General features: G+C 43.9%; 3 protein-coding genes across 5 annotated transcripts; 1 reads left to right on the forward strand and 2 right to left on the reverse strand.

Moving 5' to 3' along the window:
• Positions 1-953: 953 nt before the first annotated feature.
• On the reverse strand, positions 954-12926 carry SEPTIN12 (septin 12). Its single transcript, XM_074280436.1, is given in 14 exon segments — positions 954-1437; positions 1592-1643; positions 1923-2019; positions 5613-5673; positions 5675-5706; positions 5987-6006; positions 6009-6103; positions 6345-6399; positions 6402-6481; positions 7319-7400; positions 7575-7700; positions 8242-8436; positions 9142-9204; positions 12796-12926. Coding segments are annotated over 12 exon segments (1062 nt in total). The 5' UTR covers positions 8408-8436; positions 9142-9204; positions 12796-12926; the 3' UTR covers positions 954-1241.
• Positions 9136-14305, forward strand: SMIM22 (small integral membrane protein 22). 2 transcript variants are annotated; one of them, XM_074280440.1, is made up of 4 exons: positions 9136-9213; positions 13529-13693; positions 13913-13983; positions 14155-14305. In XM_074280440.1, exons 2-4 carry the CDS (start codon positions 13531-13533, stop codon positions 14194-14196), a joined length of 276 nt encoding a protein of 91 aa, XP_074136541.1. In that variant the 5' UTR covers positions 9136-9213; positions 13529-13530; the 3' UTR covers positions 14197-14305. The 2 variants fall into 2 exon arrangements, with proteins under 2 accessions (XP_074136541.1, XP_074136540.1); XM_074280439.1 differs by lacking the exon at positions 9136-9213 and adding an exon at positions 12981-13094.
• Positions 14306-14616: 311 nt separating this feature from the next.
• ROGDI (rogdi atypical leucine zipper) lies at positions 14617-21269 on the reverse strand. Of its 2 annotated transcripts, none has more exons than XM_074280438.1 (11): positions 21046-21269; positions 20702-20773; positions 19797-19879; positions 19272-19326; positions 18270-18350; positions 17745-17840; positions 16945-17043; positions 16188-16301; positions 15936-15985; positions 15627-15753; positions 14617-14768 (listed from the first exon to the last, which is right to left on the reverse strand). In XM_074280438.1, exons 1-11 carry the CDS (start codon positions 21088-21090, stop codon positions 14757-14759), a joined length of 834 nt encoding a protein of 277 aa, XP_074136539.1. In that variant the 5' UTR covers positions 21091-21269; the 3' UTR covers positions 14617-14756. The 2 variants fall into 2 exon arrangements, with proteins under 2 accessions (XP_074136539.1, XP_074136538.1); XM_074280437.1 differs by having other exon boundaries at positions 14617-15308.
• Positions 21270-21310: the final 41 nt, after the last annotated feature.

The following is a 21310-nucleotide window of genomic DNA, read 5'->3' on the forward strand; positions in this document are numbered from 1 at the left end:
GGCAAACAGGATTAAGTAACTTGCCCAAAGTCACATAGCTGGTAATTGTTTGAGGCTGAATTTGAACTCTGGTCCTCTTGACTCCAGGGCCAAAGCTCTATCCACTGTGGTATCTCACTGCTCTAAGCCTCTTACTTTACAAATGAGGAAGCTAAAGCCCAAGGAATTTGCCCAAGACATGCAGGTATGATATATGACATACCAAGGATGTTCATTAATGCCAAATCCAATGTACTTTCCCTTCCCTAAGTCATTGGAAATTCAGAGAGGAAAAATGGCCTAAGAGCCATCAGGAAAAGCTTTATGTAATAAATTCGATTAAATGGCTGGGTCATTCTCCCTTACCTTATACCCACTGATGCTTTAGGTAGAATATAGGCTGCAAAATTTGTGGAAGGAGCCTGGAATGAATTTTAATCCTGTACAAGATTTAGGGCAATGATTTGTTCAACAAAATGCCATACTCAGTGAATACTGGTTAATGATAAAGTTGATAACCGTTTGGGACCCAGAGAGTAAAAGATCTCCCTCCCTCTTAAGACTGTTCTGGGTTACCCATATTTTAATCTATAGGCTGGTTAAGGCAAAGCTTTTCAAATATCCTAATAAGCTGTGACATACATACATGTATCTTATGATAGAAGGCAAAGGTAGAAAGATATGAAGGATATAAAATATTGAACAAATAGATGAAGATTTCTGGGAAATGTAATCATGAACAGTCAAGTGAAATCAACAACTACTTGCTATGTTATCTCAAAGTGGGTTTTGAAAAGGAGTTTGGAATGGATAACTTGTCCATGAGGAAATATGTAATTTATTTAGGGGTTACAAGTTTGATATGCAACTTGTAACTTGTACTGGGTTAAAGTAAGATTGGGGCCAAGGAAACCCTACAAATCCTACAAGACTCCTGGCAATAGGGCCCAGAGAGTCTTTTGGTTATAAAAACCTTTCTTTAAAAGTTATATTTTTATTCATAAAAATTCATCGAAGCGCAAAAATCAAGCAATTTACAAAGCACAACTTTTCAAAGGCGAAATTTCTAACTTGATACTCCCATAGTTAGTACAAAGATAGGAGGATGGTTGGAGTTGGTGGGACCAAGGCCTGCTTTCTTGAGAGAACCCAAATTTATCTGGTTGTGGTTAAAAGGGTAAAGCATAAAGAAGAGTTGTGAGATTGAAAGTCTGAGGGGGCTTGAGTATGAGATGTTTGAGAGATTTGTGTTTAGAATTGTTTCAGCAGCCACTTTCTGTGTCCTCTCGGTTCCAGCGCTGGCTTCGGCTGGTTCCAGCAGAGGTCCTTCGGGTGGGTGGGCTCAAGGTCACCCATCCAGCCCCCTTTGTTAATAGGTGACTCTCATTTAATCTGTGTACTCGATAATTTTCATAGTGAACATTATGGGTGATGTCTTTAAGGTCCTGCATATGGGAGCTTGAGAAAGAAGGCCATCTAGTCACTTCAGACCTCTCTATACCCTCTTATTCCCTTTCCCCCACGTAGGCCTCTTCCTCTCAGGACCCAATTGAACCCAATCTGTCTCTGCCCTTCTTTGTGCCCACATAACCTTCCCTGGCTTCTCTCTTACCGGATGAGCAGGTCTCTCAGGAGTGGGAATTCACAATGAGCCATGTTCTCCACTGGAATAATAAAAAATAATAGCTAACTTTTATATAGCACTTGAAGCTTACAAAATTGAATAAATTTTTGAGTACAAGGGCTCTTTTTTCCCTGGTATCATTTCATTCATTTATTCAATCAATATTTATTGATTCCTAATTATGTGCAAAGTGCTATGTCACCTTTAACACCAACCCTTCCCCCACCAATGGTTCTTTCCCAATATTGAAGTCCAATCATCACTAAACCCATCCTCTCCATCCTCTCAGATTCTCCTCTCCCACCTATCCTGTATTCACCTTCAATGATTCCCCATTTTGTCTTCCGGCCAAGGACGCATTTCCCATTAACCATGTGTTCACGATCTGCCCCGACCACAGCAAAAGGGATCTTCTCCTGAAGTAGTCACAGAATTACAGGATTACAGAATTTCAGCTTTAGAAGGAACTTCAGCAACCATTTAGTCCAATTCATATCTGAAAAGGAAATCTCCACTACAAACCTCTAACTACCTTTCTGGAAAATTTCACTCCAGATCTGCCTTTTTGCAATTTCTAGCCACTGTTTCTGGTTCTGTCCTCTGGGCTAAACAGAACGAGTATTCTTCCATCACACAACAGCCCTTGAAATAATCAAAGATAACTATTATGTTTCCACTAAGCAAGCTTCTTGTTATCATCCAGGTTCCCTCTTCTGGACACTCTCTAGCTTATTAATGTTGTTCCTAAATATGGTACCCAGTATTGAACACAATGCTCCTGGTATGTTCTGACCTGGGCAAAAGACAATGGGAATTTCACCTCCCTATTCTTGAAAGCTATACCTCTCAAGGCAGACAAGAGTTTGAAGGGCTTAGTGGGAGTATGGAACCTGGGGTGGGGGAACAAAAAGGGAAAAAGTAAACTGAGCAAGAAAAAGTGAATGAGAACACTGGAGTATGGGAGGGAGTATTTATGTAGAAGAGGAAGTCTTCAACTAGATTAACTGGGAGAAATCAGGACTATGAGTTTGAAATCCTAGGATTTCAAAGAATGGAGAGAAGAGTGAGCAAGAAGGAAAAAATAGGATAGGTGGTTGTTCTTGAATGGATTATGACACAATATGTCTGACTGATTTTTCAGATCAAATACAAGCTTGGCTCTACCACAAGTCAGACACAAATAATCCATATGAACATTTGGGGTGGAAATGTCTATAAGTGTGCACAACTCACATTTCTTTTGAGCTATTACATTTTTGTTTTGCTCATGGATCACAGCACCTTTGATGAAGGTACACCATGCCCCAGCCACAGTCCTTTGTTAGCATCTCCCATGTCGTGCAACCAATTCTAAAGTTCTTCAGAGAGACCTGAAAACTACCATTTCTGATCACCACACGAGCATCTTACTTGTATGACTTCTCTACAAATCTTTTAGGAAAGCTTTGTTTGGCTTTCAAAGTGCCCATCCCATCTGAATTGTTTCCTCTGCAGTAGAATTTGGATCTTGAGACAGGAAGTAAAAGACTTTCTACAACCCCTCATTGACAGAATAGGGAGGGGTTGTGAATTATGATTATCAGTAAATGTTTGATTTTGATACCTATATAACTAGGGGTTTGTAAAAATTTTGGGAGCAAAAAAGGGTTTATAAGTGAAAAAATAAAAGAAGCCTTGCCTTTTTTTGCAAATAGGTTTTAATAGCAGAAAAGAGAACAAGAGATAAGGAGGAAATAAAAGGGTTAGAAGAAATGGTTACCATGGATGCTGGAGAAGGAGAAGATTCATAAAAGAGAAGGTAGGGGGCTAAACAGAAACTTTTCTAACTTTACAATGTTGCTGATGGACAGAATTTGTTTGTCAGTATCAAGGAAGGTGTTTTGTAAATTCCAAAGAATAGAAGGCTCCCCTCCAAAAAAAAAATTGTCGACTTTATTATATATTTTGTTTGCAAAGTACTTGTGATTATTACTTTGCTTGATCCTATAACTATTTATGTGCTAAAATTATCCCACTTTTACAGATAAGAAAACGTACTTAGTGAGGCTGTTTCCCAAGGTATCCAAATAGGATTGGTCTGGCTGTCCAAATAGGAGGTGGGAGAGGTGGAAGAGGATGAGGAAAGCCTATTGCCTATCCCATATGAAGCTGAATGAAAAGCCCAAGGGCATTTTATCCCTATTATCTCATAGCACATAGTAAGATATACCATAACTGGACAATGTCATAGCTGGGAAATGTTCCACAATTAAGTAGGAAGAAGAGACCAGATTGTATCATTCTTGGAAAATTGCACAACTCTTTGGTTGAACCCCAGCTGCTCCAAACCCTCAAGGCTAATTTTATTAACACCAAGATCTTTCCAGGGATATCTTACAAACAACATGACCCCAGTAGAGCCAAAACTACAGATGATTCAAAAATCAATGTAAAAATCCATAGAATGTATATCAAATCATTGGAAAAGACATCATCAGGAACATGTATGGTCAGAAAAGAGGGTGAGCCTGTCTGAGACAAACTGGGTAAAGTGATTCACTCAGAGTCACACATTCTAATAAGAATTTGAGGAGGGATTTGAACTCCAGTTGATTCATAAATTTATTCATAAATAAATAAATTCGTGAATAAATTACTCATAAAAGGCAGGGTTGCTTTAGCATCCACAACATGTTGAAAGAACCAAAGAAAGTCTGCATCATGCTGAATTCTTTCCAGAAGATTCATGGAAAGACATGGACAAGAATTAAATAGCACAAAAGGCATCTTGAATTGCCCTTTAATAGAGTTATTGTGAATCCATTGAAACACTAACGTCCACTCCTTGCTCAGACATACTAAACTGTTTGGGTTTTTCCCAGCAGCGCTGCTTGTCCTTGTAGCTGTTGTTTATATCTTGATTTGGAGGTGAGTTGAATGTGCAAACTTATCAGCCTCACTCTCTCCTTCAGAGAACTGAAAGAAACTTTAGAAATCCTCTAGTGTGAGGCTCTCAATTTGGAGATAAGGAAACTGAGGTTGAAAGCAGCAAAAATAACTTGAGTAATGTTATATAAGGAAAAAATAGCAGACCCCAAAAATTGAACCCAGGTTATCTGACTCTTTGAATTACATCATGCTAATAGGTTGAAAATCCTTTGAGGGACAGTGGTTAGAGCACCTGTAGTGCCCTGAAGTCAGGAAGACCTGATTCAAATCTGGTCTCAGACACTTAAAGCTTCCTAACTGTGTGACCCTGGGCAAGTCACGTAACCCCAGCCTCAGGGAGGAAAAAAGATAAAAGAAAAAATACTTTGAGAGGGGACTAGGGACTACTTATTTGGGGATGATAAACTGCCTGGGGATACAAATTTAACTGAATTTAAGGGCAGAATGTATAGAACCTTAGGAAAGAGTTTTATCAATAAGTAGGACTAAAGACCTCAATTGGGAGAGGGGGTGATCAGTTGGATGAGAGGTGGGAAAACCAGGAGAGGACTTCACTTGGGGTTGGTTGTAGGTTTGGTGGAGAGCCTGTTTTCCTCAAGAACCAAGAAAACTTGAGATGGTTCTGGATTTCGATTGGAGTGGGAAGTCAGGTGAAAGCAGAAAAGAGGACTTGGAATTAGAAACAAGCATAAAATCTCTTAAGAAAGCCTTCTTTTAGGCTGGATAAGAAGGAACTCTTTAAGCAGATTGTGTCCTTATTAGTTGTCTATCTGTAGGACTCTCAGGTTCCTCATGCAAATGAACAGAATTTGTTTGCTTATTGGGGAGTGACGATCTGTACATAGACACTAAGTGTAACATTTACACTCAAGTCCTCCTGACTCATGGGCTAGTGCTCTATCAAAAGCTCCACACCTGGCAGTCCCAACACAATTTCTTGTACCTGAAATGATGGGATCTGGATATATATAATAATGAAGAGAGATAGGAGGAGATAAAAGGCTGCCATTTTAGGTAGTTTTCTAAAAGAGAGGTCCCCAGCCCTTTGGTGATCCATTACTGTTATCACTTGCTCCCTCACCCGGATCTTGTCATTCAAAGTTTTGTCATTAGTGTCTTCATCAAAGCACTTCTGGGGGTAACAAGATGCCATTGTTCTTCAGATCCTCCTGAATCTGAGGGAGGCAGAAATTGAATGTCAGTTCTTGCCAGACCATGGATCATCTCTCTCTGATATGGCTCTCCACCAAATTCCCAAACAACCCCAAGTAAAGCCCTTTCCTGTTTTTTCCATCTCTAATCCAAATGATCATTTCTCTCCCTACTGGGGTCTTTACTCCATTTATCAATGAAATTCTTTCCTAAGCCTGGGAATGAAGTCTCCTAGTCAGCTTTCTGAACTGTCCAGCATCCTAGTGATAACGGTCCTCCATGTCTGGCCCAGTTCCTCCTTACCTGCCACCTGAAAGCTTCCTCTCTTCTAAGGTGAGGCTGTCTGCCCGGGCAATAACAGGAACAACATTTACCACTCGACATAGACGCTTCAGAAACTCAATGTCTAGAGGCCGAAGGCTAGGAGGCAGTAAGGTGAAGGAGGCAATGAGCCTATTTTCCAGCTCAAATCAATCTAGACTCCTCTCTTTACCCCAAACTCTAGTAGTACCTGGAGCTTTTAATCAGCAATATTAGTGAGGATTAGAGAATAGGGACACATAGTCCCTAGCAGAGGAGCGCCCATAATTCATGTGTGTTATGTCTAAAAGTGCCATCCCCTCACCCTGCCAGAGGCAGCTTCCCTTTGCTCTCCCCTCACCAGTGCCCTGTGGGAGGCACAAAGTACACACAGATGTGCACTCGTGTGTCAGGATGTGGTGCTGCCGAGTGATGAGAACTTCCTCCTGCAGGTAGCGCTCATATTGATCATTGATGTAGTTCAGGATGGGGTCCCAACTGGGAAGGAAAGGGGAAAAACAATGGAAAAGATCCTGAGCATCTCATCTAACTGTTCTTACCCTGCAGATACATGGCGAGGTTCTTTGGAATCCTACCTTTCTCATTCCCCATCATGATTATCACCAACATCAACTTAAGAGCTGGGGGCAGCCAGATGACAAAGTGGATAGAGTACTGGCTCTGAAGAGGATCTGAATTAAAATCCATCTTCAGACACTTAACACTTACTAGCTCTGTGACCCTGAGCAAGTCACTTAACCCCAATTCTCTCTCTCTCTCTCTCTCTCTCTCTCTCTCTCTCTCTCTCTCTCTCTCTCTCTCTCTCTCTCACACTCACACACACACACACACACACACACACACACACACACACACACAAGAAATAAAGGTTACAGAATAGTCATGTACCTTCATGTAGGGTACAGTCCATATGAAATAAACAGACTTAGACAATAACAACACTAGGAAACCTTTAGCAAGTTCTGCAAGAATAGCAGAGATGAATACTTCAGGGTTTTTGAAAGAGAAGTTATCAATGAAGCCTGAGTGATTCAGCTAGTCCTTGTGGAGAAGGTGGGACTTGAACTGGACTGTGAAAGATGGGTCAGGACTCTCACAGCCCCTCCTCACACTAACTATAGGAATCTTAAAATAGCTGCTCTTGCTGCAGGATTCTCTAAAGCAGAGCTAGATTCTACCACCCATCCATATCCTGTGTCAAGTATTAGAGGTAGGATAGATGGAGGGATAGCAAAAGTTTAAGGAATGGGGAAATGGATAGAAAAAAAAAAAGTGTGCTTTGAATAGGGAGAGAATTCTCAAGAAGGAACATACCACTTGTCATTGTTGATCTGGTCCCCAAATCCAGGTGTGTCTGTCACTGTCAGCTTCAGTTTCACTCCCTTCTCCTCAATTGCTATGGAGGGAGGGTTGGGAAGCATCATAGAGGGACCTCAAACTCTGAGGAACTATCAGGACCAGAGGAAGAGTTGAAGGAGGGGGATCATCTCTGGAGGGAGGACAGTTTTGGGAAGTTGGGACAGTTCTTGGTAGGTGAATAGGGTGAGGAAGATAAAGAGGGGGTACTCACTATGGGTAACAGATTGCAGTTGAAGGGTTTGAGGTAAAGGTCCCAACTTGTTCACTGGTGATGATTTCCACACCTTGGACTTGAACAAAGTGTTTACCATTGTGGACTTACCTAATCCACTCCTCCCTGGGGATATACCAGAAGGACACATTCATGAACAGTGGGATAGGGAGGGAATGGAGATACCTAATGGAATAAAGAGCAGAATGGCATGTGTGGTCACAGACTAGGTTAAGCCCAGGATACCTGGGTATGGTTGAAGGCAGCAGGGTACAGTAGGAAGAATGTTTTCTTGGGAATCAGAAGACCTAAATTCAAAAACTGCCTTAATCAGATAATACCTGTGTGGCAATCACCTAATCTCCATTGACCTCATCTGTAAAATGGGGGAGGGGAGGATAAACTAGAGAGTCTCTGAGATCCCCTTTAAGATTTAAATCTAAATGCTTATGATGATCAAGGAAATAAAATCATGGAGGCACTGGTTATAGGGACAAAGGATTTGCACAGTTTGATGAATGGCTTGTGGACCACAGAGTGGAAGAGAATTGAACTAAGGAAAATTAAGGGAGCCATGAATTGAATTCCTTTTTCTTCTCCCCTTCAACTTATTTTCATTTTTCTCTTCCCCTCCCACCTTACTAGCCTCTCATTCACTTTTGCTCACCAACAACCATGATGTTGAATTCAAAACCAGTTTTCATAGCTTTGATCTTTAGCTGGTCCAGCACAGCCTCAATTCCCACATAGCCAAACATCTCGCAGGAGGAAGTTCTGGGGCTGGAAGGTTGTGGGGAGCAGGGAGAGGTGGGACGTTTTGAGGTTCCTGCCATGGTGGTAGGTCTGTGTGCCCGGTCAAACCCTGTTGTTGTAAGGGAGGGGAGAAAGGAAAAAGGATAGTTTGCTTTATAACAGAGGAGCAAAACTGAATCATAGTCCCCAAATTCTAAGGTTTTATCCTTTTTCTTTATCCCTAACTTCTGACACCTGCTCCCTTATTATACAAGTATTTGAAACCTTATGAACACCAGCTTGGTTGTCTGAAGTTCTAGGAAAGGTTGGAGTAAACATAAGTTATAAACAAAAAGAGATGGCAGGGAGATTTGGGTAAATTGGTGGAAGAAATCCTTTATCTTAGGAAATGCCCAGCTAGAGAGATATCACTACTCCCATTTCAAAGAACAGAGAAGCCTGAATTCATAACTACCTCATTTCTACTTCTCTCCTCAAATGGGTTATTGCACAGGCTTCAAATGCACTGACCACCTGCCCTGGTTACAGGCTCCATATTTTCTCTACATGCTCTCCCACTAGAATAGCCAATAGTCAAAGTCTAGGCATATTCCAGTGTTACATATTCCATATGTTACTGTAGAATGTAAGCTTTTTGAGAGAAGGGACTGTTTCACTTTTCTATTTGTATCTCTGACATATAGTAGACACAGTAAATACTTCTTGATTGACTCATTGATTGTTTAGCATATTCCATTTGGAGAATATACCTTCGTCTGTTGAAGAGTGGGGAAGAGGTGATCTGTCCCCATCAATGGAAAGGTGACAAGCTCACCTTCCCGTAGAAGAAGTGGGACTCATCAAGGGGAGATTCTTCCTGACCAAGAGTCCATTTATCCTGTTGATGGTAAGAGTTGGGAAGACAAATAAACAAGGAAATTAGATAACAAAGAGAAATAAAAAGATGCAATGAGACAATGACAGAAGCACAGAGACACTGAGGCAGATGAGAGCTAGGGGCAGAAAATGACAGACACCAAGAGAAAGATATAAATGAATCGAGACAGAGATACAGATGAACAAGAGGTAACAAAAGATAGACCAACAGAGGAGAGAGATACAGACAGTGACAGATGGAAAAGAGAAAGACAGACTAAGTGCTGCCCTCTCTTGATCACCTGGTCACTCTGAAGGGAGTCAGCTATGGAGGGAGGTCACCTCGATCTCGGAGGTTCAGTGTATGACTGTAGTGGGGTGGGTGGGGGAGTAAATGACAGTTAACTGAAGAATCTGAGCTCTTCCTCTCCCCTTCCCCCCTTCTTACGCATCCCCCCCACCCCCAGTCCCCCACAAGAACTTCCTAGCCTGGGGCTCTCCTGGTGTAAGAAGCATCCAAGTTAGGCACAAAGTCTAGTGTTTGTTTAGGATAGTAATGTTATAAAGAATACTGGGCATTAAATCAGGCATCTTTGGAAGGTTCATGCCAAATAGCATCTGCCCCATAAATATGCATCTCAATGTAGTGGAAAGGGTAGTGGATATACAAGCAGGAGCCCTGGGTTTAAATCTTAGATTGATATTTACTAGCTGTGTTATCACATGTTATCAGAAATCCCTTTCAGATCCAAATCCATGATCTTGAATGGGAGCAGAAGAAGCAAGTTGGGAAGTCCTCATACTCCAATCTCAATGTTCCTCTTCCAGTTAGTCTCTGCTCCCTCCCTACTCCAGTCCAACACTTGGCTTGGTCCAAACTCCTCTCTCCTTCTATGTCTAAAATATAGGCCACACATCACATATTTCAGTGACAATTGGTCAAAATTTTGACCAGGTCCCTATCAGTTTTCATAAGCTGTATTTCAGTCTTTCTCCTTGTCACAGCTCTGTGATGCTATACTTTCATTAGATAATGCCAAAATTTAACATGAATAAAATGTCTTCATGTTTGGAAAAAAAAATATGATAGGTCACAAAAGTATATAAATGGAAGTCGGGAAGATACATTTGGGAAATTTATCTGTGAAAATATTTCAGAATGTTCCCATCTTCATAATGAAAACTTTTAATGAGAAAATTACAAGAAAAAAGGAACAATAATGGAAAATACGTCTAAGAAGAAAAAAACTGATCCAATAACACACCCATATTAATTTTTGTAAGAAATAGGGTTCACAACAAAGAAGTACTTATACATTATACATTCATGGACCACAATGTAAATAAAAGTTGGTACGGAGTGGCAATAAAACTTGAGCCATATAAAATATTCAATATTAGTGCTGTTGTGGCAGATGAAAGATGAAATGATGAGAAAACAAAAGTTTGAGTTTCTGATCATATTGATTTATTAAGCAACACATGGCAATTGCCCAACAAACCAAGACTAGATCTCCTCAGCTTAGACTGGACCTTGAATATAGGAAGAGACAGACTGATTTTTAATTATAATTATAATTTATAGGAAAAAAATAGAGACTTTACAAGTTGGGAGGGGAGAGTGAACAAGTGAGATTTCCTGAATTCAGAAAAAGAGCTGTCCCACTCCCCTCAGTGTCTGTAAACAATCAGAGGAACATGGAAACAATACTGATTGATCTGTTTGAAGCTAGTTTTCAGATAGGACATAAGAAAGACATACGGGTTTCTTGAAATGTACAATTGTTAGAAGACTTGCATTAATCTTTGGTTCTGACTGTTGGAGTTTCTGTCAGCATAATCTAGGTCCTTGGTCAGAGGTGATCTAGTTTCCTAGCCAGGCAGGTTCAAAAAATGCAATAAGGTTATCCCCCACCCCCACCCCAGCCCCACCAACTTCCACAATTGAACAAAGTTTTCTTACAGGACAGAAGTTAGACTAGACCCATAATTGAACAGAAAGGGAATTGAGCTAGCTCAGAATTTTCACAAAATGGAGTCAATATTGTTCACTCAATTCCCACAACTAACCACTTGCTGTCCTAATCCCATTAGTGCAACTTCAACAAAGTTAAAAGAACAAATACAAATATGGCTAGGAGCATGTATTATCAATCAGTCATTAATCATTGTTTTTCTGGGAGTGTATGATTTTTGGGGGAATTTTAAAAATTTTATTTATTTTGCAATTTATATTTTTTGTTGTTTTATTTTATATTTTCCCCAGTTACATTTTTAAAAAACCCATTTTTTAACATTTGTTTTTAAAATTTTTGCATTCTAGGTTATCTCCTTATCTATACCTATAATTAAGAAACCACGTGTGAAATTATGCAAAACATTTCCATAAAAGTCAAATTATGAAAAAAATTAGATCTCCCACCTTAATGAAAAAAAAAAAACCCTAAAAAAAATGAAGTTAAAAAAAATAGAAAATGAGAATGCTTTAGTCTGTATCAGACACAATCAGTTCCTTCTCTAGATATGAATAGGATTTTTCATCAAAAGTCCTTCAGAGTAGTTGTCAGTGATTGTTCTACTGAAAATAGCAAGGTTATTCACAACTGGTCATCCAGGAGCATTGCTATTACTTTGTATACAATACCTTTCACTTTGCTTGAGTTCATGGAGGACTTTCCAGTTTTTTTTTCCCCCTGAGAGTATCACGCTCATCATTTCCCATAGAGCAATAATAATTCATCCTAAATACACACCACAGTTAACTGAGCTCTTAGGGGACATTTTTTGAGGGAAGTGACAGGCCAATTTTTTTTTTTTTTTTAAACTTTAAAAACTAACAAAAGAGAAGATGACCACAAGTATTTAGCAGAAATTATATTTCATATTTATATAACAATTTAAAGTCATATGTCTCTATCCCATATGTTGTCTCATTTGGTCCTTATTATCAGCCCTGGGATTTAGGCAGGATGGGGATTAGAGGCACCCAGATGGAAACCTGGACCTCCAGTCAGGCCCAGATTAAGACCTCAGTTCAAATCTAGCTGTGAACAGTCGGTGGGCAAATCATTTGACCTGTTTTAGCTTCTTAACTGTAAAAGGAGGATAATCTGTACCTCTCAAGGTTGCTGTGAAGAGCAAATGAGCATTTAGCATTTAGCCCAACTGGCACATAGTAGGTGCTATTTTTTATGTAAGCTATTATTATTATTGTTCCCAGAAAGCAATAAACTTGGGTTACACCCATTTTATGGATGAGGAAACTAAAAGGTAGCAAAGGAGAAAACATCTTGTTAGGGGTCATAGTGTTGGCCAGTGACAAAACTTGGGTTGGACAGAACCCAGGTTTCCTGGCTACTAACTGAGGGGTCTTTCCCTTAGGGTAGAATTTGGAGGAATGTGCAGTGAGTAGAGTTACTACTGATGGATTTCTTGAAGTTGCTACCCTGAGAAATCTGCCCTCCTTCCCTTCTGCAGTTCTCACCATGCCATGTCAGCCTCCTGGGTCCTATTCTCTCTGCCTCCTGGTTCTCTGAGCTTTTTCAAAATCTCTCTCCTCCTGGAGCAGAAAGCCCGAGGCAGGAATTAGGAGTGAGTGCGGTGTGAGACTTACTGACAAAGAGTGATCGATATCCCTGCCTTCTTTAGGGACTTTTAGTACGAGGATCTTGCAGAGCTCAGCCCTTTGGGAGGGGGAGGCATTTTCCTTTCTCACCCTCCAAGTCGGTTGCTGTGGTAAGCCTTCGCTCTTTAGCCCCTGAACTCTTTGATTCCTGAAACATTAGCTACAGCTGGGCTGGGCTGGGCTGGGCTGGGCTGGAGGAGGAGCTGGGTGGCCACAGGTGCAGCCAGAGTAGGAAGTAGGAAGCCGAGGTGTGGTCTCCCCCCAGCCAGGACAGTCCTCTCTCTAAGGTAAGAGAAGAGATTTTACTGGGGGAACCAGTGGGGTCTTTCTTAGGAGTTTGGGGGAGTTAAGGGGAGAGATTAGGTTAGGGTTCTCTGGTTTTCTGTATTCTGTGAAGGGACAACAAAGGATGGAGGAGGTTGGTAGAAATGGAAACTTCCTGTTGGCATCTGTGCCAGGGCGACACTTGGAAAGGAATGGGCTGCCTTGGGATCTTGTGATTCCTCACCTCAGTCAGTCACAGATCCAGATCTGGAAGGGACCTTAAAAGACCCTCTGTCTCATTAGAAGTATAGAATGTGAGGCCCCTGGAAGTTGTGATCAAGGTCACACAAGGAGCTGGGAGTCTTTGCCCCCAGATTTGGGCTGAGTTGGGACCTGTGGAAAGTCCCACAGGGGGGAGGAGATATTTGAGCTCTATTGGCTCTTGATGTTCTTGCAGAGATGATAGGTGCCCAAGGACTTGCAGGGATGGCCCTATCCACCAGGGATGTGGAGAGTGAGCTGCAGGAGACAGTACAGGAATTGTTGGGCAGACTGAAAAGCCACAATCTGTTTCAGTCCGAATGGGACATTGCAGCCTTCGCAGTCTTCTTCACCTTCGTGGGTAAATATGGCCACAGCCTTCCTTCCAGATCCCCACCTCACCCCTGCCAGCTGACACTCTGATCTGTTTTTGTCCTTCCTCACTTACTCTCACCTACTTGGGTCAGTGTGGTTGGTGTCTCCAAGCCACCTGGGTGATGTAGTCCTAATTCTCACTGCTCCAAACCTCTTCTACTCCCCTGCCAAGGTCCCAGTTGACATCTTTTCTCCTGCCCCTCAGGAACTGTCCTGGTGCTGATGCTCCTTGTCCTCCTGCACTGCTGCTGCTGCACCTCCTCCAGCCCCCCAAAGGTATACCACCTCTATCCCTGAAGCCCCTTCAGTGGAAGGCAGATTCCAGCTTAGCTCCTTTCCCATCTCCCTTTCATAGGCTCAGGGACTGTCCTAGTCACATTGGGTCTCTTTTGGAGTAGAATGCTTAAACCACACTGTCTTTTTATAAAACTCTTCTCTTTCTTGCAGAGAAGACCCAAAGGAGTAGACAACTTGGCCTTGGAGCCATAGTCCAGCGCCACTCACCAGACAGCTTTGGATTTGGACTGCTTGAAATCAGGACCAGCACCAGCTCTCCCATAGCCCATACGTTGAAACATTAAAAGTCACATTGCATCTCCCTGAAGCTTCTCTCTAGCAATCTAGTCTCCTCCCACCTTCCTTCTCCATCCCCATGTAAACACAATAAGGTTTGCTCTTGTTGCATTCCCATCCCCCCTAGATACACAGCAGTCTGCCTTTGCCCAGGAACACTACAACAGCAAGCCAGGCCACTGGAGAAAAGACAGAGCAAACCAAACAAAACACAATTTTTGTCTCAGGGGTGTTTACCCATTTCCCCCAGACACACTCACACACAACCCATCTTTGCAAAGGAACATCAACCTCCAAGTCCTCCCCATCCCCCAAGACAGACACAGGCAGAAAGGATTGGGTCTTGACTTTTTATTTCTTAGTGGGTGACTGATACCTTTACAGTACAACATTGGCAGTCACAAGCACTGTCCCCACTCTTCCTTCTTCCCCGCCATGGTCCCAGCTTGCAGTGCTGTCCCCACGGGTGTAGTTTCTCAGAGGAAGGTCTGGTGTTAAGGAGAAGGGAGCAGAAGTGGAGCCCTTCTGCCTGTGCTCCACCTTCCCTTTGGGTCCAAGGGTCATCAATACCCCAGGAAGCTGGGGCTAGGAATGAAGGGCTGGCCCTTTGGCTTCAGTTCAGCCTCAACCTTTGGATTTCTATTTTCACAATGTGTGTCCTCAGTCTCTGGTAGCCCAGTGCTTCCGAGCAATGGCCTCCATCACCCAAGGCAACTCTACCTGAAGAGTCCCCTTCAGCTTCTAGTCTGGCCTCAGAGCCACTTCTCTAGTATTCATTATCATTCATGCAACTCTAACAGGCAGAGAAGGCATCTCAAAGCTTGGGGACCAGGAGAGAAATAAATAATGCACTTTGCCCATGCAGAACCAGCTGCATGCTGCACCTTGTCTCTACTGTATCCTCCAGGAATTCACTCCTGGGGGGTGGCTCAGCCTTGGCTAGGCACCTCCTTTATTGGGAAAAATTGGTCAGAGGCTTCTCTTGGTCAGAAGGGCCTGTAGCTCCAGTAGCTGGAGAAGACTGAGATCTGGGGACAGAGTAGAGCAATGTCAGGAGTAGCCCTCTCTGCTTCATCTCCCCACCCCACCCCCTAACCCTGCCATTACTGTCCTCCCCTTTCACAAGCTTCTAATTGCCTTCCTGACAGAGTCCCCAAAGCAGCTTGAGCACCTGCAGCCTAAAATCTTAGTTCTGTTTTAACGTGGTATATCCTTGGCTTGGATCTGTCAGGACCCTCACATTAGGGTGTGCTGTACATGGATGAATTCTTCTTTGGTTCTAGCTATCCCCCTACAAAGGCCTTTGAAAGTTCCTGCCTCCAAAACTACCAACCCTGGCTGCCCACCTTGTCCTTGAGCTGCTGGCAGAGCTGCAGGGAGACAGTGAAGAAGACGAGAGCATCATTGAGCCAGGGAACCACACACTCGACCTTGTGTACGTGACTCACCTCCAGTCGCTGGGAACCCCACTCACTGCAGTCAACACAGGGAGGGAGGAGTGGGAAAGGTGATGGGCAACTCTAGGAATGGGCAAAAGAAAGGGAGGTCCCAAGCTGGGACCCTGTGACAAAGGGCTACTCCTAAAGTAAATGGGGAGAGGTCAAGGTCTGGGGACACATGCTCCTTCCATTCATTGCCTCAAAGTGAGTACTTACAACATGGCTCCTGGGCTGTGAAGTACAGCACCCCCCGCGGGGCGGAAGTTCTAAACAAAGCAGCAGACATAATGAGGTTAGTGCCAGGGTGCAACACCCCAGCATGCAGCAGCACCTATGCCCAGCCCTCTCAGGTAATTGTGGGATTTATCTTGATGAAAGCAAAGGCAGGGTTTAGCTTTTAGGGTCCAAGGGTGAGCCCAGAGCTGCCTGGGCAGTGGCAGGGGAGTGGTATCTTGGCGAGCTCATTACCTTGGTGGAGCTGGGCTGCAGTGTATGTAGCTGGTACACAGTCAGGCAGAGCTTATTGAGATTGATGTAAAAATTCACTAGAAGGTCTGCAGGCAAAGCAGGAGCAAACATCCTCTGTAGGAAGTGTGGATGCAGCCTCTGGTTAGACCAGCCACTCAAAATGGCAGAAGTCAGAATCAGGGGGCAGGAAGAAGGAGTAAGAATGGCCCACCCTTCGGATGGCAGTCTATCTCCCACCCTACCTTTCTTCTGCCCATCCCAACCTCCAAGTAGAATACAAGGTCTTTGCATTAAAGTTAAAGTTGTCTCCCTGAAACTCTGCTATTGAGAAAGGGCTATGTATGACCCAGGTGGACTCCAGGTCTGTTCCTCTATATAGCAGGGATTCTTAACAAGACTCTGTGCTGTTGAAGCCTTCTCAGAACAATGTTTTAACAAACATTTAAAAAAATAGGATGTAACAAACATACTGAAATAAGTCATGAAAACGTGAACGATGACTAAAAGAACAACATTCCAATCCCCAAACAAAACCAAGGCCCAAATCCAAGGTTAAGAATCCCTGAACCAGAGAATGGGAAAAACACACAGAAGAGAGAAAGGCAAAAGAAATGAGGGTTACTGATCTGTCTTCTGCAGGTCCATTTGATGGGCTATCCCATTACTCTTTTAGCCACTCTTTACCTGGAAATGATGGGGATGGGACCTCTAACCCGAATGAATCACATAAAACTGCAAGTGTGTTCCGGGCACTGACCGTCAGGCCACTGGAGGCGATCTCAGGCAGGGTGAGGGTAGCTGGAGTGGTAAGCCGATTTCGTGCTCGGGTTAGCTGCAGCATAACTGCATCCATTAGCTGAGGACAGACATAATTGTCATAGCAGCTCCCAGGGGAGAACTGGTCAGAACCCCAAACTCCAGAAATGCCTGTTTCTCAAATGGGAAGGTGGGGTAAGGGCCAACAGCTTCAGAGTCAAGTCAAGCTTCAGAGATCAGGAAAGCTCTGAACAAAGTCTACAGTTATTCCTGTGACTGGGAGGACAAAGGTTCCTCTGAAGGTGCTTAAGAGACATGACTTTTCTCTGAAGCCAGTGGGTGAGTACTGCCTCTCTCATGCAGAAGCTGCCAGCAAGAACTGGGGGTTTTGGGGGATAGGATGAACTGCTTTTCTCTTGAGATGGTAACAGCTTTAATTGTCATAATATGTGGACAGTAAAAGTCAATGAATATTGAGGAGATATACTTAAATATAAGAATTAAATAGTAATAGCCCACAATACTTTCACTCAATAACTTATTTTCCACTCGTTGTTCTTCATTGATCGAATCTGGATTTCAGAGATTCAAATTTCTACTCTCTATTGTTGCCATGAAAACATTCAGGAAGCAAAGATCTGAAGGCTTTCAGAGTTACAGGATTTGTCAAGAGTATGGAGAGAATTATAAGACAGACAGCCTTTTTAGGATGGAGGGAATTGAGGTATAAAATGGAAGCCACCACCAAATAAGCATTCTTCCCTTCAGAATCTTTTTCCCAGACTCAGTCTTTGTGCTCACCTTGAGGACCTCAGCTCCTGTCTTGAACTGGTAGCTCTCATCCCGGTTGGCAAGAAGATAAATTGCTTGGCTCACATGATTCCTGGCATCTTGAATCTGAAGACACAAAATCCACAGCAGCCACCGGGTATGGATTGGGTGGGGGTGGGAGGAGGAATACTCTATTAGATGGCTTCCCAGTTAATTTATCATTAGTCAGAACTAAGAGTCAACTTAAAAGGCCTCTAGGTGACATGAACCACTTATACACATACATACATACATACATAAATTCCCCTTTGTGTGCAGAATTTATGTGTGTGTGTGCATGAGGAGAGTTTGGGGGAAACTCGTGTTTTCCAAACATGCATGCTCAACACTTACTCCCGAACTAAGACACTGGTGATGGAGGAATACCAGTCACAGAATCCATGGGATTGGAGAATCTAACTCTTAAGCTCTGTGTCAAGGAGACAATCATCCCAGGCCAACACTTTATTGACTAGTGACAACTGAATATTACTGCACAGACAGGGAGAGAATTACCTGTTGCAGTTTCCACTGCTTGTCTTCTCGGAACGCAAAGTGTAACAGCTGGTTATTTCTGGGCATTTTCAGATTTACATCCTGAGAAACAACAAAGAGTAGCAGCAGATCAAATGGGAGATGCTTGAATTGTCTATGCCAGGTCTACTATGTGTCTTATTTCTTTCTTCCATAAAAACACAAGCAGTAAGAGCATTAGACTATCACTAGGGGTTCAGGAGCAGTCAGGACCCACCACATTCATTATGGGGTTGGATGTTTTTATGGAAACCTGAGATCTTATGGAATGATGCTGGATCCAGACTCCAGCCCAAGAAGAAGGGAGATTGGGAGGTGAGGAGACACAAGAGATGGGAAAGCTCTTCTACTTGATTTGGTGATAGTAATCTTGGGAAGAATGCAGCAAACAGCGAGACTGTAAGTTTCCTGAGGGCAAAGACTGTACCCCACATCACTTTAGGCCTCTATCCACTTGCCTTAACAAAAACTCTTATCATTAGGGTAAACAGTAAGTACTCAAGGAATTCTTGTTGATACTATTGAGAAAAGTGAGAAGGAAAACAAAGTCAAATACATGGGTAGCAGTAATAAAAAATCTGTCCCTACCAAGAAAACAGTAGAACCAAAAAGTTCGTTCTCAGGATCTAGCAGCAAGAAAAGGCTTTCTGCTATTACATACCAGCTTCCAGGTATCTATTCCATTTAAGAAGCTTTATTCAATGCCACCTGTGCATAAGGCCCTATATTAGGATGCTGCCCTCAAGAAGCTTAACATCTAGCAAATGGGGAAAGGAAAAAATATGCAAATGAAGATCACATGTAAGAGGTATAAAATGCTATGGAATTTTAGAAGGTCATGGTGAAGGGATCTAGGAAAGGCTTCATAGAGATGGTGGGAATTGAGCTAGCAGGCAAAGATGGGAGGAGGATATTATAATTTGAAAACATACAAACAAAAGGAAAAAGGTGGGAAAGGCCAGGGTCTTCCCCTTAAAGACTCACCGCTTGGCTCAGTGCGTCCCCTTGCAGAGTCAACACACCCTTCACCTGGTCTGTGCTGTAACACATGACTGTCAGGGCAAAGCCTGTTCCCTCTTCAAGCCCAGAGACACTTCCCTCTACTTTAGTGTAACCCTTGACCTTCCCTCAGTCTCAACTCACCTCCCCACCCCAGATCTTCCGATAGATACCCTCATGATTTGTGAAGAGATACCAGAGACTTTAGTACCTCTGGCAGCAATGAAGTACTTAGGAGGACATACTTAGGGTTTTAGCCTAAACAAAAAAACTTCTTTGTATCTTATATGAACATCAAAGCTGCCAACATTTAAGATGAGATTAGATAACAAAGATGTCCAGTCTGGGTTATTCTCTATCATTGTCCCTCACTCTTTTACTCCTACTTTATGTCCAAGACTAGGAGATGGCGCATAAGGCCCCTCTGCATTAACTCTGTACTAGTGCAGACCTTAAACCTTGGAGATGGCATGTTTCTTGGAGTTAAGCAAATGTCTTCCCCAGACTTACGCGGAGCTGCCCAGGATGAAGTTCTCTTGCTTGGCTGGTCCTTCTGTTCCTGTCCCAGGCAGAGTGAATCGGTAAGAGGCTTCCTGTTGTGCATTAGGAGAGAGGAGTGGTAAATTAAGAAAAGGATTAAAGTTCGTATCACCACATAGAGGCCAGTTCTAAGTCAACTGCAAGGGGAAGCTAAGAAGATAAAACTTCCTCCTCAAATCCGGCAGCAGAGACAGCAGTTAATCAACAGGCAGAATCAGCCCCAAGGCCGCTGTCACAGCCAGAGGTCCGTTCCAGTCTTTCCCTGGGGAGGGATTGCCACAGTTTCAGGGTGCAGAAGTCTCCCACAACGTCCAGGATCTCCCTGGGGGTCAATGAAGAGCACCCGTGGATTTGGTTTTGGAAGGAGGCAGTGAAGTTGCCGTGGGGCTGGAATCAGAAAGATCTGAATAAAATATGCACTCAAGACTATGGTTGGGTATTCTCTGCCTCAATACCATCAACTGTAAAATGGGGATAATAACAGCGCCTAGTACAAAGCCGGGTACAAAGGGAACGTGGGGCTGCTTGCTTTGATGCCTGAGCGTGGCGGCCCTTCAGTGCTTATTCCCCCGGGGCCCAGGTCCGTTTCCGAGAGAGGCTAGGAGAGACTGACTCGATTACGGTCACACAAGACGTCACGCGGGCTTCAGGACCTGAACCCCTGACATCTAAATACAAATCGAACCCTTTTCCAGGGAAGGATTTCTGCTGGACACCACATAGGCCACCTAGGAGGTGTCCAGAGAGGGCGATTCACCTTCCCTGCTCCCTGCCGCACTCATCAGCGTCACGGGGGTGGAGGGGCGTGCAGGGGAGCACTGGGGGGGTAAGGATGAGGGGGAAAGAGGCGCAGGGGAGGGGCAGAGGAAGGTTACCTTGAGAATGTCCTGCAGTTGGCGCAGCACGGCGTGAACCTCATCGTGCAGCAACCATCGGAACTCTTCCTCCTGTCCAAGGGGAGGAGGAGGAGATAAGCGACGCCCCCAGCCCGGTCCCGAAGGGGCACTGGAGGGGGGAGTGTTCCAGGCTCCAGCGCTCTCAAGTGCGGAAGTGGGGAAACAGGCCCTTGGCTAGGCAGGCCCCTCCGACTTAGATTCGCGCGGCAGCCCGAGCTCTGGGGGTGGCAGGCCCACCCGGCCCCGGGTCCCAGCTGGGCTCGCGAGGACAGGCATCTGTGTGGTGGGAGTGTGCGGGAGCGGAGCCTGCCCGGTAGACTCACCAGAACTGCCCGCTCAGCCGCCGTCGCAGCCATTGTAGTCGCCATCACAGATAGCACCAAAGCGTAGCTCTGTGCCGCCGCCACCGCCACCACCGCCGGCCTTCACTCCAGCCCTCGGACCGACGCGAACGCCACGCCCCGCCTCCCACGCCACAGCCAATAGACCGACAGGCTCCTGTGAACGGATAGGATGTCTCTGAAGCTCGGCCTTCGCTCTGATAGGTAGTGAAGACTGCCGACTCACAACTTAATTGGTTTGTCTCTT

Source organism: Sminthopsis crassicaudata, chromosome 1, assembly GCF_048593235.1.
Source record: "Sminthopsis crassicaudata isolate SCR6 chromosome 1, ASM4859323v1, whole genome shotgun sequence".
In the NCBI taxonomy this organism is placed as follows: domain Eukaryota; kingdom Metazoa; phylum Chordata; class Mammalia; order Dasyuromorphia; family Dasyuridae; genus Sminthopsis; species Sminthopsis crassicaudata.

What these genes read in the sequence shown, in the direction of transcription:
- SMIM22 (XM_074280440.1), top strand. Translation starts at nt 13,531, where the DNA reads ATGATAGGTGCCCAAGGACTTGCAGGGATGGCCCTATCCACCAGGGAT. An exon ending in AGTCTTCTTCACCTTCGTGG is followed by an intron (nt 13,694 to 13,912) that starts GTAAATATGGCC and finishes CCTGCCCCTCAG; the next exon opens with GAACTGTCCTGGTGCTGATG. An exon ending in CCTCCTCCAGCCCCCCAAAG is followed by an intron (nt 13,984 to 14,154) that starts GTATACCACCTC and finishes TCTTTCTTGCAG; the next exon opens with AGAAGACCCAAAGGAGTAGA.
- ROGDI (XM_074280437.1), bottom strand. Translation starts at nt 21,090, where the DNA reads ATGGCGACTACAATGGCTGCGACGGCGGCTGAGCGGGCAGTTCTG. An exon ending in CGGCTGAGCGGGCAGTTCTG is followed by an intron (nt 20,774 to 21,045) that starts GTGAGTCTACCG and finishes CCCCTTGGACAG; the next exon opens with GAGGAAGAGTTCCGATGGTT. An exon ending in AACTGCAGGACATTCTCAAG is followed by an intron (nt 19,880 to 20,701) that starts GTAACCTTCCTC and finishes AATGCACAACAG; the next exon opens with GAAGCCTCTTACCGATTCAC.